Consider the following 17,398-nt stretch of genomic DNA (forward strand, 5'->3'; position numbering starts at 1 on the left):
ACAGAGGATTTGATTTCTTTCTGCCGTTGAGCCGCTTTATTGGTTTTCAGGAAATCTGAGCTGAATTTGTCCGTTTCTGGTTCGATAATCATCTGAAAAATCTTTTGAACCACATTTGAGATTCATGAAAGCTTTACTTCACTCTATTTGTGAGAACATTAAAAATATTTGGATTGAATCAAACATCCGAATCACCCAATAGAGACGGGTCAACTTAATTTATTATTATAGATATTATTTTATAGTTTGAGGTAAGGGAGTCCGTCTTTGGAGCCTCTAACAGGTTTTTTTCCAGGGTTCAGCTGAAGATCCCCCGCAGCATGACTCTGCCACCACCGTGCTTCAGAGCGCATTCATTAAAACATGTGGCGGTAACATTTTACCCTTTGTGTTTGGCCCCTGGGTGACTTTTAAATCTCACCGGACCCCATCGAGACAAATTCGCTGTCGTTACTTTACAAAAAAAAATAGGGAAGATGTGAGAACAGTGACTCAAAACGTTTTGACAGCTTTTAATTTGAAATACAAAGGGACAAAGCGGCGTTTTAAAAACCTAGAAACAGTTCATGTGAATTCAGAAAGTCGGCTTTCAGGTAAAAAAAATCAGAGTCTGGAATTGTCAAGTTTGGTGAAAATTAAGTCAAAGATTCATCCAGAATCAGCAAACAGTTCATCGTAACTATGACGACACGCAGGACGCCTCACTGTAAGACGACTAGGACCCAAAGCGTCCCGGTATCACGTCATCCCGCCGTCCTGCTTTTCTTCTTCTCTGCTTTTATTTGCACATCAGGTGAACAAACAGCAGCACAGACGAGGGGGGGGGGGGACAGGAACCCCTCCTGCCTGCTTGTCGTTTCCCCGCAGCGGCTGAGTCGCTCCGGCCCTCATGTGGCGAGCTGCGGTCCTCCGGCCAATCGCAGGCGAGCTGCGGTCCTCCGGCCAATCGCAGACGAGCTGCGGCTCTGCGGCGCTTCCCTCCAGCAGGACCCGCCCTTCTGGCCTCTGGCTTCAGAGATGGTTCAGGGTGGCTGGGTCACCCTCCGTCAATTACCTGCAGCGCCTCCTTCAACACAGAGCAGAGAGACGTTGGGCCGGTTTGGGGCGAGGCGGGAGGAGAGCCGCCGGGGGGGCTCCGTACCTGGGGAGGCAGGTTAGGGGCGCTCCCAGCTGTCCGACACCTTTTCTGGGGCGCTGAGCCGCCTGAGGCTCTGCAGCAGCGTCTCCAGAGTCCCGGCTGTGACGACAGATCAGAGGAAAAGTCAGGATTTAGACTCCAGAGACGACAGGAGCCGTTTGAACCACTGATCTCTATTTATTCACTGGAGTGCTTTGAAGCCACCAGCCGCCATATTGGTACTCCCTATTTCCCTCCAGTAACTAGGGAATATGTGCGCTGCAGCATCGAATAACCAGGATTTTCTCATGTTCAGGGTAGGGCTTAAGACTTTTAAAATGTCAAATGTAATATACTTTTATGTTATGTTCTAAAACTATCAATTACTGAGAAAGTCATGTGCTGAAATATTTTGCATTTTATTCATTTAAATATATATGTTTAACATTTATAAATAACTATACAAAAAAAATATATATATATATATAAAAGTAATAATAATATTTTATATATATATATATATATATATATATATATATATATATATATATATATATATATATAAAATGTGTGTGTGTATATTTATTTATTTTTTATGAATAACATGTAAAATATTTCAGCACCTAATATCCTAGTAGTTGATAGTGTTAGTACATCCACTGACTGTAGAATAACCTGTGAAACGTTTTCACACAGCCAGAAAACTGCTTGTTGTTGCAACCAAATCCTGTGAGAGTAGGGAGTAGCAAGATGGCGGCCAGTGACTTCAGTTTTTCGGCAAAATCAGCACTCCAGTGGGGAAAATAGGGAGTACCAATATGGCGGCTGGTGGCTTCACAGAGACTCGTTCTAACAGCGGCGATTAGCACTCCAGTGGATAATATAGCTCAGTGATTTTAACACGTGCATCAAAGTCAGCGTACCCATTTTCTCCTGGTACGCCTCCAGCTCCTTAGTCAGCTGCAGAACAGCAGAACGCCTCGGCTCCTCGGCGGCTGCCAGAAAAACATCTTAAAGTTCTTCCTGTTTGTTAAAACATCAAATTCAAACCAGCGGCATCAACACCCACCTCCACCTCCAGAACCTTCCTGTCCTCCACCGCCCCGCCCCTCCGCCACGCAGCAGGACAGCAGCTGGGCCCGGCAGACCCGCTCCTTGGCCAGGGTGGCGCCGATGTCCTGCGCCAGCCTGTGGTTCTCCACCAGCTCCGACTGGACCTTCTTCCAGGCCATCTTGTCCTCCATCAGGCATCCCTCCATCACCGTCCGCAGCTCCTTCTCTTGGGACACCTGGCTCTGCAGAACCTCGATTTCTTCGCAGCGCTGCACGGGTTTGGGTCGGACACACGGGAAGAAGAAGAAGCTGAGAACGGTTCGCACGCCGACCCGTTTCCGTTTGCACGACTTTTTGTGGCTTTTCTCATTTACACAGGCGGGCTCAGATATTTACATACACCTTAACCGTCAACAAGCTTCTGGCAGGAACCGGTTCCGTTCTTTTTATGCATAAAATGTCCAGAAGTTAACAGCTGGCCTGTTTTCTGTCCGGTCCAAACCCAGTTCTGATGAGTTTGGGGATTAGATTAGATTAGATTAGATTTTATTGTCATTACACAGGTAAAGGTACAATGCAGTTTAGGTCTAACCAGAAGTGCAATAGCAGTAAGTGCAGGATAAACAATGGTTCAATAAGTACAGGACATGGGATATCACTGAATAAATATAGAGATGGATACTATTATAAACAGAATTTTCCTGATAGATTTGTCCCATGAGTTTAATATATAGATAACTAGTATTGTGAACTAAATTTACAGCTGGATATGTACCGAATATAATATACAGGTGGCTGGAGTCGTGAAAACTGGGTTTTAGGGAGGATGAAGCCGGCAAACGTCCAGATCATCAGCAATTAGGGCCGGACGATGATTCACTAACGATACACTGCAAAAAACGACTAAACTTAACTAAAAATAAGTTAAAATGTTCTTGAAATGAGTGTATTTGTACTTTGTTTGAGTAGGTAAATAAAATCTGCCAATGGAATAAGATTTTTGCACTTAAAACAGGAACAACTCATCTCCATCAACTTATTTCAAGTGTATTATATCTAATTATCTTATTTTAGGGGTAAAATTACTTTTTCCACTGGCAGATAATCTTATTTACCTGCTCAAACAAAGTACAAATACACTCATTTCAAGAAAGTTTTACTTATTTTTAGTTTGTTTTTGTAGTGTAGAAATCGAATGACAGACGTACATCGAAGATTCAACAAAAAAAGTTTAACAGAATAACAGTTTTCCTTCCTTCTGACCACATAGGTTAATATTACATCATTACATTCTCCCAACCAATCACAACGCAGACCCAGGAACCAAGCTCCGCCCCTTTCATAGAGTCCAGAGAGCATGCGTTCTTTTTTCTTCTTTAAAAACTTGTAGTTTTGGTTATAAAGTTGGCATAAAATGCTCGGTTCTGCCAGAAGCAACTTGTAAAGAGATAATTAAGTCGGGATGTAACGCATTTCCTTAATTAGGGAAGACAAATGATCCAAACTTAACGGGGTGTGAGGCATTATGACCACAGACATCATACATATATATATATATATCTATATATATCTATATATATCTATTCATATATATATATCCACAGACATATATACGTAGACGCGTCATAAGGCGCAGATTCGCACGTCAACGTCACCGCCATATTGTATGTGGCAGAAAAAAGTTGGGTTCTGTTATTTTGAACGTGGATCAGAGAAGATGCCTCATTCCTGTGCTGCAATAAACACACACACATATATATATATATATATATATATATATATATATATATATATATATATATATATATATTTGTGTGTGTGTGTGTGTTATGAATATAAGGATCAATTTGTTAAATCTAAACATTGTGTTCTTCATTATTTCATAAAACCGTGTCACCTGTGAACCTTTAGGAACAGACTTTTTGGGTGAGTATTAAAGAGGTAAAATTAATAATATGAGAAAAAAAAGTCCTAGGTCAATAAAGAAAAAATAAACAAACAAAAACAAAAGTGATAATGTTATGATAAAAACATCATATTATGAGAATTAAGGGGGAACATTTCCAGAATAATCACAGTTTGCAGAATTATTTCACTCCTGGAGTAATAGGGCCAGGTTAGATCATTTTAAATATTTTTATTCTTTAGGAGAATAAATTCAGGAGAATGAAGCTAAAGGGATACGAAAATAAACTTGTAATATTACAAAGAAAATACTACGAATACAAAGTATACTCACAGATTAAAGTCCCTCTGATACTGTTTAAGTGACTGAGTAACTGCAGATTTGCCACATTAAAGATGGCGGACGCTCTGACGCATCGCAGCATAGGCAGAACCGCCCGATGACGCGTCTACTCTTATATTATGTCTATGATTATGACTCCAGCGCGGTGAAAAGGCCGATGAACAGAACCGGGCCGGAGCGCCGTCTCTCACCTTGTGGAGCTGGATGGCCATCTCCTGCATCTCGGCCTCCAGCTGGTCGGCGTAGGCCTGCTCCAGGGCGTCGCTGGGCGGCGGCGCGCCGCTGTGCCACCTGGCGATGGCCGAGGTCATCTTCCGTTTGGGTCCGAACAGCCTGGAAAGACACGGAGGCCGTCAGAACCGGCCGGGTCAGAACCGGCCGGGTCCGGCGGAGCGCGGCGGGACGACAGGCGGTCCTCACGTGATCCCGATCTCCTTCAGGTCGTTCTCCGTCAGCGTGAGGAAGAGCCGCAGGTCGATGTCCTGCTCCTCCAGCAGCGGCAGGTACTTGGAGAAGCCGATCTGCTCCAGGAATTCTGCCAGATCCTGCAGGGAAAACGGGCTTCAGGACGCGGCGCTAGAACCCGGGACGTGTGGATCGGAACCAGGCGAACCTTTGGCCCGGCGTAAGAAGCCGGAGGACCGCCGGGGAGCGCCGCCTCGCCGTGCCGCGCCTTTCCCTTCCCGTGGTGAGCCTTGTTCTGCCGGCGACAGCTGCTCTTCTGGTTCTGGTCCGAGTCCTGGTGGAGGAAAAGCTGCAGCATGAGAGTCGGCAGGTGAAGCAGGAAGCTGCGCTGAAGCACACCTGGTCTGCCTCACCTCGTTGCTCTCCACCGATCCCTCCCAGCCGAGTCCCACGGCAGGAGGCGGGCCGTCGCTGCTGCTGCTGCTGCTCCTCATGGTGGGCATGTCGTTCTCAAAGAACGGGCTGTCGTCTGCAGAGACGCAACCATCAACCGCTTCATCAGCCGCCAAACCCCCCCCCCCCCCACTCCCACACACAAACACACCCACTCCCACTCACCTCTGCTGCTGTGGCTCTGGACGTCCAGCTCGTTGATCGGCGACGTCACGTCCCGGCAGCAGATCTCGCTCCGCTCTCCGGCGTCGCGGGACGGCGTTCGTCTCGGCGCGGCGGCGGCAGGAGGCTCTGTGAGGGCGGGAGGAAGAAAGCAGGTTTATCTATTTCTCTCTCTCTGCTGAGTTCTCCTACTGCTCTCCAATCTGCATTGTTTGTTGTTATTTCAGCTTTTAACTTTTTGTTCTCTGTCATTTCTCTCTCTATAGAAGGTACACCTGGTCTGGCGTTCTGTTAGCTGTGACATCATCAGGGGAGGCAGATCATCCTCTATTACCATCTACCATAGAAAGTACTCCTGGGTCAATGTGAGCTTCTGAGCTTTCTGTGTCTCTGCTCTGTCTTCTCTAACATAGAAAGTACTCCTGGGTCAATGTGAGCTTCTGAGCTTTCTGTGTCTCTGCTCTGTCTTCTCTAACATAGAAAGTACTCCTGGGTCAATGTGAGCTTCTGAGCTTTCTGTGTCTCTGCTCTGTCTTCTCTAAGCCCCAGTGGGTGGAGGCAGATGAGCGTTCACACTGAGCCTGGTTCTGGTTCTGCTGGAGGTTCTCCTCCCTGTTAAAGGGGAGTTTTCCTCTCCACTGTCGCTTCATGCATGCTCAGTATGAGGGATTGCTGCAAAGCCATCAACAATGCAGACGACTGTCCACTGTGGCTCTACGCTCTTTCAGGAGGAGTGAATGCTGCTTGGAGAGACTTGATGCAACCTGCTGGGTTTCCTTAGAGAGGAAACTTTCTCACCAACCTGGAGGATCTGATGGAGTCTGACTTTAGAAAGAACCTTTAGATGACATGTTTCATGAATTGGTGCTATATAAATAAAATTGAATTGAATCGCTTTCTAACACGTCGGTCAGAACTGAGGAGCTGCAGCATCCAGGTGATAAAACGGTGATCACATCTTAGTCGTGCATCGATTTCTCCTGGGAAACAATCTTCTGCACGGATCTGTTGACCTACTGGCGGAGCAGCAGATCCAGTGACCTGCACCAGTTTTCAGTCGTCTTTTTCACGCGACCCACCGGCCGCTCTGCTCCCGCCTCCAACGCGGAACTTGGCGATGGCCTGAGGCCCGTCGTGGATGCTGACGCCTTTGACTCGGCTGCGGCCGGGCCGGGCCCTCGGCGGCGAGCTGTCCGAATCCTCCGAGGAGCTCAGGTCTTCGAAGTGTCCTGAGAAGATCGAGCACCGCAGAAAAAGAAGTTAGCAAACACGTTTAAAGAAAAAAAACACCTTCTGACCGCACGTAGACCAACACCTGGTTTTAATCGGTGAGACCGCGAGTCGATGAGGCCGACGATCTTGGTGTAGCCGTACATGGCGGCGAGCGCCCGGGCGGTCTCTCCCTTGGCGTTACGCTCGCTGACCTTCACTTTCTGTTGATTAATCAGGCAGAAAAGACGCTCCATGTTACTCCATCGAGCTAAAAACACGGCAGCGAGGAGCTCGTTACGCGGGCCGCCACTCACGTGGTCCATCAGGTACTGAACGATGATTTCGTGTCCGGAAGCCGCGGCCTCCATCAGGGGGGTGAACCCCGACCCAGGCTCCCTGCCGGAGGACGGAAAGCGGAACGTTTACGGATATTTAGGTGAAGATTATTGCAGATTTGGTTTAAACGGCGAGCTGAGAACACTGACTTTACGTTGGCGTCGGCGTTGTTGTCGAGCAGGAACTTCACCATCTGCTGGTGGCCGGTGCTGGTGCAGTGGAACAGGGCCGTCCAGCCTCTGGCGTCCCTCAGCTCCAGATCTGCGCCTTGCTGTGGGGATAAAAGGAGAGAAAAACCGCAGCAAACCTTTGACTAAAGCCTCCAACTGCTTCAAATCAGGGAAGACTCGCCATCTTTCTTTTAGCTAATTCCACCGCATGCTGCGGACTTTATGAAGCGTTCCTGCAGGCTGATCCTCTCAAAACTCCAGTTTTTCACAATTTTCCTGAACTCTTAAGTCATTTTGTTTACCTCCCTATGAATTAATGGCAGATTTCTCTTAAAACTAAATCTGCAAAAGTCCGGACCATACAGGACTGTCTCAGAAAATTAGAATATTGTGATAAAGTTCTTTATTTTCTGTAATGCAATTAAAAAACATGAAATGTCATACATTCTGGATTCATTACAAATCAACTGAAATATCGCAAGCCTTTTATTGTTTTATATCGCTGATTATGGCGTACAGCTGAAGAAAACTCAAAAATCCTATCTCAAAATATTAGAATATTTCCTCAGACCAATTAAAAAAAAAATTATAAACAGCAAAACAAAATGAAACATTTGAAAATGTGCATTAATGCACTCAGTACTTGGTTGCACAGATTAGTGCATGAATGCGGCGTGGCATGGAGGCAATCAGCCTGTGGCATTGCTGAGGTGTTAATGGATGCCCAGGATGCTTCAAATAGCGGCCTTTAGCTCATTTGCATTGTTGGCTCTGGTGTCTTTCAGCTTTCTTCTTCACAATAGCCCACAAATTCTCTATGGGGTTCAGGTCAGGGGAATTGGCAGGCCAATCAAGGACAGTAATGCCATGGTCAGTACACCAGTTACTGTGAGAATCTGATGTCGTCTCTTAACCACTACCATACTTGTGATTTAGTTTACTGAACCAAGCTGAGTGTTTTTCAAGGCTCAGGAAACCCTGCAGTGTTTCCAGTTAATTAGACGATTCAAGTGATTAGTGAATAGCCTACTAGTATACTTTTCACGATATTCTAATATTTTGAGATAGGATATTTGGGTTTCTTAAGCTGTAAGCCATAATCAGCGATATTAAAACAATAAAAGGCTTGCGATATTTCAGTTGATTTGTAATGAATCCAGAATGTATGAAATTTCATGTTTTTTAATTGCATTACAGAAAATAAAGAACTTATCACAATATTCTAATTTTCTGAGACAGTCCTGTAAGGCGAGTGGCTGAGCTGACTGCAGATGATGGTGGGTAAGAAGCATGAGGAGTGAATGAAGGATTAAACCAACAAGAGACAATCATGCGACTGACAATACAACGTTCTGATAAATCCCCCCCCCAATAGGTCTGCGCAATTATATTTGAGATTTTATGAAATAAATATTTTTTTTTTAAGAGGTATTAAGATGATGAAACTATATTGTTTATGACCGAGATGGCCTCTGTAGTTGTGCTGCAGGTTATTTACTATTTTTTTTTATCTGACCCAGCTGTTTGTTTAAAATTGTGCCGGTGAGACATCTGGGCTATAAAGCTTTGGTCTAAAGACGCCCTTTTAATAATCTACTTTCTGAAACGAAAAACATTATGCGGATAAATATCGTATAGCGGGCATTCAGCCTAAAAGTCATTAAGAATAATGTTTGCTTCCTTACGCCCCACGCTCACCCCCCAACATCTCCAGCTCACCCTCTAACTCGCCATCCACATTCAGCTCAGGACCCCAAATAACGTCCGGCAGACTAAACTAACACATGAACAATTAGTAATATATTAAAATCTTGTAAAACTTGCAATCTTTTTTATTGACTGATGAATGGATTGACAGAGGTGTCAAGTAACTAAGTACAAATACCTAATTACCTTAGTAGAAATTCTAGCTATTTAGCCTACTTTTTACTTCTACTCCTTACATTTTGAAATTAGTCTCATACTTCTATTTATTTCAGCTTGTTTTGATTTATGGCTTCTCAATAAATAAGAAATATTCAGATAAATAGCGCTACCCAGACAGAGTGGTTTTAATTGTGGCTGGAGGCAGTTATGGACCAAGTTGTAGCCAAACGCCGCAACAATAACTTAAGAACACAACGAACAAAACGTAGAAGAACATAGCATTTTAGTTATTTTCCTTTTATTAACATTATTAACCACTTAATCATTCATTTAAAAAACACTGTACACCGTATGCAGACAGCCATCCAAGCGTAATTGTTATAAAAGGGTAATGCTCTCATGGAGGGCCCCTGTGGTTCAGCAGCTCTAAGCTCTTCTCCTTAGTGGCGTTTCTTTTTTTGCTTACTTAAAATTACTTTTACTTTAAGTAGTTTTGAAGCTGGTACTTTTATACTTGAGTAAAAAGTTGATACTTTTACTTATACGGAAGCATTTTTAAACCCTAGCATCTATACTTCTACTCAGTGTTGTATAAAGTGCTGAAATCTCAGAGTCAAGTAAAAGTATAAGTACCTCTCCAAAATATGACTTTAGTAAAAGTCCAAGTCACTGACTGAAATGTTACTTGAGTTAAAGTCTTTAAAGTATCTGAAATGTCTTGTACTTAAGTATGAAAATTACTGTAAAAATAGATGTACTCAGGTAAAAGTATAAGTAAAAAGTAAAACAAAGCAAATGCATTGAATGAACATTTTAGATTTCGATAACTTTGAAAGTCAAATTCACTTAAAATAATATAAACACCAAGTGCAGGAGAAATTTAGACCAAGTTTAGACAGAAAATACAACCTTTTTGTAAGAGGTTGTAGTGTAAAAGTTATAAAAAAATGTATACTTAAGTATAAAGTACTCCAAAATATACTTAAGTACAGTAGTGAAGTATTTTTACTTCGTTACTATACAAACTGCTTCTACTTGAGTGACTGCTGTGAATACTTTTTACACCTGTGTGGATGGAAAAAATGCAGTTTTGTCGTTGAATCGCTGCCCTTTATACGCAGGATAACAACCTGGATGTTAATCAGAGGATGGAGGCTGTACCTGCAGCAGGAAGTAGGCGATGCTTTCGTTGCCGCAGCTGGCTGCCAGCATCAGAGGGCTGAGCCTTTAGGTGTGCTTGCATTCACGTTTACTCCAGCCTCCAGCAGCAGGTTGGTGATGTTGTCATGGCCGATGTAAGCAGCATACATGAGCGGGGTCCATCCTCCCATGTTCTTCCCATCCAGGCCACACCACGCCTGAAAAACACACATTTTAGTCACCTGGTGGGGGGGGGGGGGGGGAGTTATCAGCAAAGCCAGTGTTTGTATAGTAATTAAGTAAAAATACTTCACTACTGTACTTAAGCATATTTTAGAGACTTTATACTTTTCTCGAGTATAATTTTTAATAACTTTTACTCACTATATTTCTGAACTTAATGCATACTTTTACTCCAATACATTTTCAATGTTTGGTTTAGTTACTCATTACAAAAAGAGAGAGAGAGGAACAAGTGTTTTGACCCCACCTACTGATTGACTGCGACAAAGTCGGGACTTGCCTGGGTTGTTCATCACCACCAACAGGATAAGAAGCTGGTTCAGTGGTATGGCAGGTTAAATTAACCTTGTGGCATAGGTAAAGCATCTAATAGCAGAGAGTCCTAATTTTCTTAACTAAATGTTAACCTGCAGGTGTATCTATTAGCAGGTTTACCACTTCCTGTAGTTTAACTAAACCTGGTTTATCACTTAACCATTCTTAGTAAACACCCCCGGTCTAAATTTTGCCTGCACTTGGTTGTTACAATTTTAAAGTGCATAGCACTGACCTTACTTAAAGAACGAAAACTGAAAGTTACAAAAAGGTTGTATTTTCTGTTAAATTTGGTCTAAATTTCTCCTGCACTTGGCGTTTATATTATTTCAAGTGAAAAAATGTCAACCTGCATTTGCTTGTTTTACTTTTATTACTTATTTGAATACATCTATTTTTACAGTAATTTTCATACTAAGTACAGACATTTCAGATACTTTAAGACTTTTACTCAAGTAACATTTCAGTCAGTGACTTGGACTTTTACCAAAGTCATATTAGGAGAGGTACCTATACTTTTACTTGACTCTTAGATTTCAGTACTTTATACAACACTGAGGAAAACTGTGTTTAGCTGTTAAGCTGCTCACTTTTTAATGCACTCAGCCACCACGTCGTACTGGCCGATGGAGCAGGCTGTGTGGAGGTCCAGGGGGAGGTCCAGTCCTCGGGTCGCAGCAGGGAGTCCCCCAGCCAGAGGGACAGGCTGGCCCCCAGCTGCTCCGACTCGCTGGCCTCGTCGCTTAACTCCGACATTTCCGCTCCTGGAAGCAAACAGATCACCAGATAAAAAGGCCTGAAACGCCACAGATCTGCACCCAGAAACCAGTCAGGAGGAACCAAACAAACTGCTGGTCTGTGATGTCGCGTTAAGGCCAAATCTCGCGAGAAGATAATGTTGGTCAGTTTTATCAGCTTAGCGGAGAAGCCCGTGATCTCTACGCCGTTAAACTGCGTCTGTTGCCCGGTCCAGAAAGCTGGACGACACGTCGCCGAGCTCGAAACACGGGAGCAAGGATTTATATTGTTTAAATGTAAAGTTTCAAACTTACAGCCCAGCAGGCGGCTCGTTTCATCAAAGTTTTCCTCTGTTTGCTACACGCTATTGTGTCGTGTGGAAAACACCACCCGCCTCTTCCGGTTTCTGAAACATAAGCTAGAAAATATTACTTCACGCGTTTTTTTCTGTAATTATTGAGTAATGTAATAATTTTAAATAAATACATCCTTATTGGCAGTTTTATATGAAAATTTGTCTGAAAATCCAACTTTAGGGTTGACGTCTTTCTACAATAAAAAAAGATGTAAAAACTATTGTTATAGCATGTTTATGCTATACTTGTTGCAAGATGTAAACACACGTGTCTTAAATTAATAATACAAATTGGAAGAATTTGTCACTATGTTTTGGTTTTCTTTGTGTTTGATTTTTCTAGCCAACAAAAATCTGGATAATTCTGTGAAGGGTCTTTAAAGGTTATTTTGCAAAATTTACAGTTTAAAAAACGTTCTGTGAATGTTATTTTATGGTTACATCATCAGAGTTCAAAATATTCGATTATCCAAATAGTTTCTAAAGTCACAGAGTCTGTATTTTGCTCTGTAATCACTCAAAGGTTCCTAAAACACCCTCTTTCCAATATCAAACACGACAGCGTTTATGTTCAGTTTTCTTCTTAGGTTAAATATTTAAAACTTGATTGCAGCTTGAAAAAAATTTAAGCTAAATCCTTTGGAGGACCTTTGGAGATAGGAACCAAGTGGAAATTCCTAATAAACAATTAAAACAACTTATTGTACATTTGATTATTAGGGTTCGACGGCCGTCTACTTCATGTTGCCATGCAGGTTCTACAGAAACGTGCAGAAGTATTCACCTTCTTTACCTATTTTTTACATTCTAACTTGTAATTTAAACGTTTCTAGTCCTATTTTATGTACTGAATCTGCACAAAACAGGCTAAGTTAGTGACATTGGTGCTGAATACAGAACCGATGTCAGTCTGCCTGTGAAACTAGGATGGAGGTTCTCCTTCATGCAGGACAACGACCCAAAAGCAGACGGCTAAAGCAACACTGGAGGGGTTTAATGGAAACTCTAAATGTTTGGAACGGCCTAGTCAAAGTCCAGACCTCAGTCCAGCTCTGAATCTGTGGTTAGATGTGGTTTATTTTGTTCTATTTGGTTGTAATAAAAAAAATAAAGATCTTCAAGTTGGAGGCATGTTATGTAGATTTTTGTATTTACTTGATCAGAAAGTTAAAATACTTTTTACAACTCTGCACATCTAAGTTTGGAGTGATTCTTTGTACGTTCTTTAATACACATTTGTAATAATAGTTTTTTTTTAAAAGCTTAAAGTATTAATAATAATATACTCATAAAGATGAATGTTTTCGACATTACAAACAAAACAAATGGGGGATTTTGTTCTGCAAACGTATCAGCTTAACTTTACATGTTAAAATGTCTGTTAAAGTTAAAAAAACGGAACATTCAGTCAATAACAGTTTGACACGTTCTTGTTTAGAGAAGTCTGATAGTTTATTATCCTGGAAAAATCAGAAACCGTCAAACTTTTTAATCAACAGGTGACGTATACAAGTAGAGAGACGTAAGCCTTTGGGATTTAGATGTTTTTATAACAAATCCTCCGATGCAACATTTCTTTGTTGGTTTTCCTGGTATCCTCAGAGCGGCGTTGTTTCCAGTTAAGTTCATGGAGAAACCGTCGGGTTTCAGCACAGAAGTATCAGAGGAAATTGAAGTGTAACTCCTCTTTGATGGAACAAAGACGAAGGCGGCCGTCTCCTCCGGAGCCTGCAGGATGGGGCCGGCCCCCCCCCCGGGGTTCAGTCTGCTGCTCTGACGCTGCTGACTGGCTTCTCACCCTCAGCTCTGCGGTGGAAAACGGACTTCTTTGGGGAATCTGACACCGCTGGACTGAGCTGCTGCAGTTTCTGTCAGGACCAGAGAAGCTGTGGATTAAAAAGACTCCAACGCTCAGGACTCCCCCAGTCAGTCCCAATCACCGCTCTGAATGAGCCTGAACTGCTTGTTCTTCTCCTCCTCCATTTTTTCCTGTAATCGCCCGTCATGGCTCTCATCACCTGCCGCTTCTTGACCAGAGGAGCTTTGGAGGACTGCGCAGCGTCTTCAGCGCTCGAGACGCCTCCTCTTCTGCAGGGAGAAGACGAGATGAAGTAATTATGTCTTCTGAAGACAACACACTGCAAAAAGGAACTAAAAATAAGTTAAAATTTCTTACAATGAGTGTATCTGTCCTTGATTTGAGCGGGTAAATAAGATTAGCTGCCAATGGACTAAGATGTTTGCACTTAAAATGGGAACAATCCATCTCCATCATCTTAATTCAGTGCCAGGATGTCTAATTATCTTATTTTAGGGGTCAAAATACTCATTATTGGCAGATAATCTTATTTACCATGCTCAAAAATCTAGACAAAACACAAAATTTTTAAGAACATTACTTATTTTTAGGTCCGTTTTTGCAGTGCAGACGGCAAAATCATCACTGTACCCCTCAGACACAGCCAGCTCAGCGAGGGACCAATCACTAAGCAGGGCCCTGGGGACACCAAAAGGCACCCACAACCCCCCCCCCCCCAGCCCACCCCCCCCCCCCCCCCCAAAAATAAGGAGGCACCGACTTCAGATCTCCAATTTTTCTAAACCTTTTTTCCTGCAGTACCAACTTGGTACTGTTTGATATTTCATTCTGTTTCTTCAAATCCTTCTTATAGCCGTCCTTTTTCCCTTGAAAAAACTAGAGTACAACTGGCTTTTACTGATACTTAACAACAAGGACTAAATTATTCAAATGTTCTAAGTTTTCCAAATCCAGCTGTTTTTAAAGAGGTTCAACGCTGAGAAGGAAAACGTCTCTGTTCTCTCCCTTTCTGCTTTGTGTCGTTTTCTCACAGCCCGACTGAACCGCAGCAAAAAAAAGCCGGATTGAAAACAGATTCCTGGGTAAAAGGCTTCTTAAATCCCTGGGTTCCCCGACCCCAATTGAATCCCTCACAGACCCTGGAACCAGCCATCTCTAAACAGCCCCCCTGGTGGTGGTCTGATCTGGCGCGTCTCTGACACTGGAGTGCTGATTTTGCCGAAAAACTGAAGTCACTGGGCGCCATCTTGCTCCTCCCTACTCTCCCAGAAAATCCCATAGGATTTGGTTGCAACAAGCAGTTTTCTGGCTGAGTGAAAAACGTTTCACAGGTAATTCTACAGCAGTGGATGCCACTAACACTATCAAATACTAGGAAATTAGGTGCTTGAAAATATTTTTACATGTTATTCAGATTAAATATATATATATATATCCATATATATATATATAGTATGTGTATATGTATATATGTATATATATGTAACAATATGTAAATATATGTTTTTGTAAAGTGTTATTTATATATTTATAAATGTTAAACATATATATTTAAATTAATAAAATGCAAAAATATTTCAGCACATGACTTTTTAGTACTTCATATTTTTAGAACATACATAAAACTATATGGCATTTGACATTTTTTTAAAAGTTTTAAGCCCCCCTGAACATGAGAAAAACTCCTCGTTATTCGATGCTGTAGCGCACAAAATTCCCCTAGAATTGGGGGAAAATAGGGGTACCAATATGGCGGCTGGTGGCTTCAAAGCGACTTGTTCTACAGCAGATATTCAGCATTCCATTGTAGAATATAGCTCAGTGGTCTCTGACACGAGGCAGAATAAATCGAACTCTGATGTGGGTTTTGTAGCACAGTAAACCTGATATTATGCAGATTTTGCAGTTCTTTAGTGTCATTTTTCTCATTTGATGTGTTTATGGACAGATTTAGCCATTTTCCAGCTCATAGAAAGTCAGCGTGTCTCTGGGGTGGGTGGTATTATTATTGGGGGATTTGTGCCTTCCAGTCGCCTCTTATAGTCGGATCAACCGCAGCCGGTACGGTCCACCAACCGGACTCCAGAACACCTTTCCTCAGGTGCCTACAGCACTATAAGCAACAATGGGTGGCACCGTAAGCTAAAAAAAAAAGTTTTTAAGGAATCTGAGGGAGATCTTAAGGTTTCCCTTGTTTGAATAATATATCTCCAGGCCAAAAAACAAACTGCACTGAACTCCTAGAGGGGAAAATCCCTTTATTCTTATTTTTAGTTCCTTTTCCTCCTCTCTTCTGAATAGACGGCATAAAAGCCCCCCATGTGTGATTAAAGACATTTTTACATGTCTTTCCTGACGTTTTGTATATTTCCACTGCTTTTTACCAGATATGCAGTACCTTCCTCCGGTGCCAGTTTGTGCTTTGCGTTATTTTGCTGCCATTATGTCCCTCCAGGGAAGTTTATTTTGTCTCATTTCAGTTGTGTTTTTGTCCCGACGTGTTTCCTGTTTTTGTCACTTCCCATCTCTCTGTGTTGACATACTCTACATCTTCTTGTTTTCAACATACATCTCATCCTGACTGCAGCGCTGCGTAGCTGAAATAATAACACTAACTCTGTTTCGGGGTTCCTTCTGAGAACGTATTCCAGCTCCAGCTGTTCGATGCACCAGTCCAGCTGCCTGTTTCAGCTGCTCTCTGCGCTCTGAAAGAAGACACGTTTAAACGGAAAAAAGTGGTGTAGCAGAACACGTGATAAGAGCGGTCAAAGTTCCAGTAACAGTTTTCATGTAGCTATTCTGGTCATAATGGTATAAAAATCTTACACTGCAAAAACGGATCTAAAAAGAAGTAAAATGTTCTTACAAATTTGTGTTTTGTTCGTAGATTTGAGCAGGGAAATAAGAATATCTGCCAATGGAATGAGTATTTTGACCCTTGAAATAAGAATAATAATTAGATATAATGCACTTAAAATAAGATGGAGAGTGAATTGTTCTATTTAAGTGCAAAAATCTTATTCTATTGGCAGATGATTTATTTACCTGCTCAATCAAGGAAAAATACACCAAATTAAGAACATTTTAATTATTTTTAGTTCCATTTTTTCAGTGTAGGTTTTAAGAACGGCATACAACTAACTGTTAACATGAGCGAGGCTGCCATCGTGCTGACGGCTCTGTTTTTATTTACTAGGTGTATTTATGCTTTGGAATACCAGAGGCAGAGAATACTTTAAAGTTCTTCAACTTTCCCTCAAATTAATGGCTAAAACAGGGATTCCGGTCCGTCCAAGTAGACCTGCTATCCTGCATCCGTTCTCCAACACCTGAAATCAGAGGAACGACTGTTACCACACTGCAAAAACAAAACTAAAAAGAAGTCACAATTTCTTGAAATGAGTGTATTTGTCCTTGATCTGACAGCAGGTAAATAAGATTATCTGCCAACGAAGGAGTATTTTAACCCCTAAGTTGAGATAAAGAGATAAACTGCAACTGAAATAAGATGATGGAGATGAGTTGTTCCTATTTTAAAGTCTAAAAACCATTCCATTGGCAGATCATCTTGACTTATTTTAGTTTAGTTTTGTTTTTTGCAGTGCAGGCCTCTGTGGAGCTGCATACCTGGATGCTGATGAGAGGGAATCCAGACACCTGAATAGTTTTTTGGAAGCAGGAGCACCTAAAAGCGCAGGATAGTAGCTTTTTATTCCTATATTTTAATCATGTAAAGCACTTTGCATTGTCTTTGTACTGAATTGTG

At 42.2% G+C, this 17,398-nt stretch overlaps 1 protein-coding gene across 1 annotated transcript; it reads right to left on the reverse strand.

Annotated features, from left to right (window-relative positions):
• Positions 1-492: 492 nt before the first annotated feature.
• Positions 493-10,363, reverse strand: LOC105926642 (ankyrin repeat and SAM domain-containing protein 3). Its single transcript, XM_036132111.1, has 14 exons — positions 10,184-10,363; positions 7,136-7,257; positions 6,965-7,046; positions 6,754-6,871; positions 6,518-6,667; positions 5,442-5,567; positions 5,237-5,352; positions 5,032-5,157; positions 4,839-4,963; positions 4,610-4,751; positions 2,187-2,439; positions 2,041-2,112; positions 1,142-1,237; positions 493-1,066 (listed from the first exon to the last, which is right to left on the reverse strand). Exons 1-13 carry the CDS (start codon positions 10,232-10,234, stop codon positions 1,155-1,157), a joined length of 1,566 nt encoding a protein of 521 aa, XP_035988004.1. The 5' UTR covers positions 10,235-10,363; the 3' UTR covers positions 493-1,066; positions 1,142-1,154.
• Positions 10,364-17,398: the final 7,035 nt, after the last annotated feature.

This window comes from Fundulus heteroclitus, unplaced genomic scaffold (assembly GCF_011125445.2).
Source record: "Fundulus heteroclitus isolate FHET01 unplaced genomic scaffold, MU-UCD_Fhet_4.1 scaffold_47, whole genome shotgun sequence".
In the NCBI taxonomy this organism is placed as follows: domain Eukaryota; kingdom Metazoa; phylum Chordata; class Actinopteri; order Cyprinodontiformes; family Fundulidae; genus Fundulus; species Fundulus heteroclitus.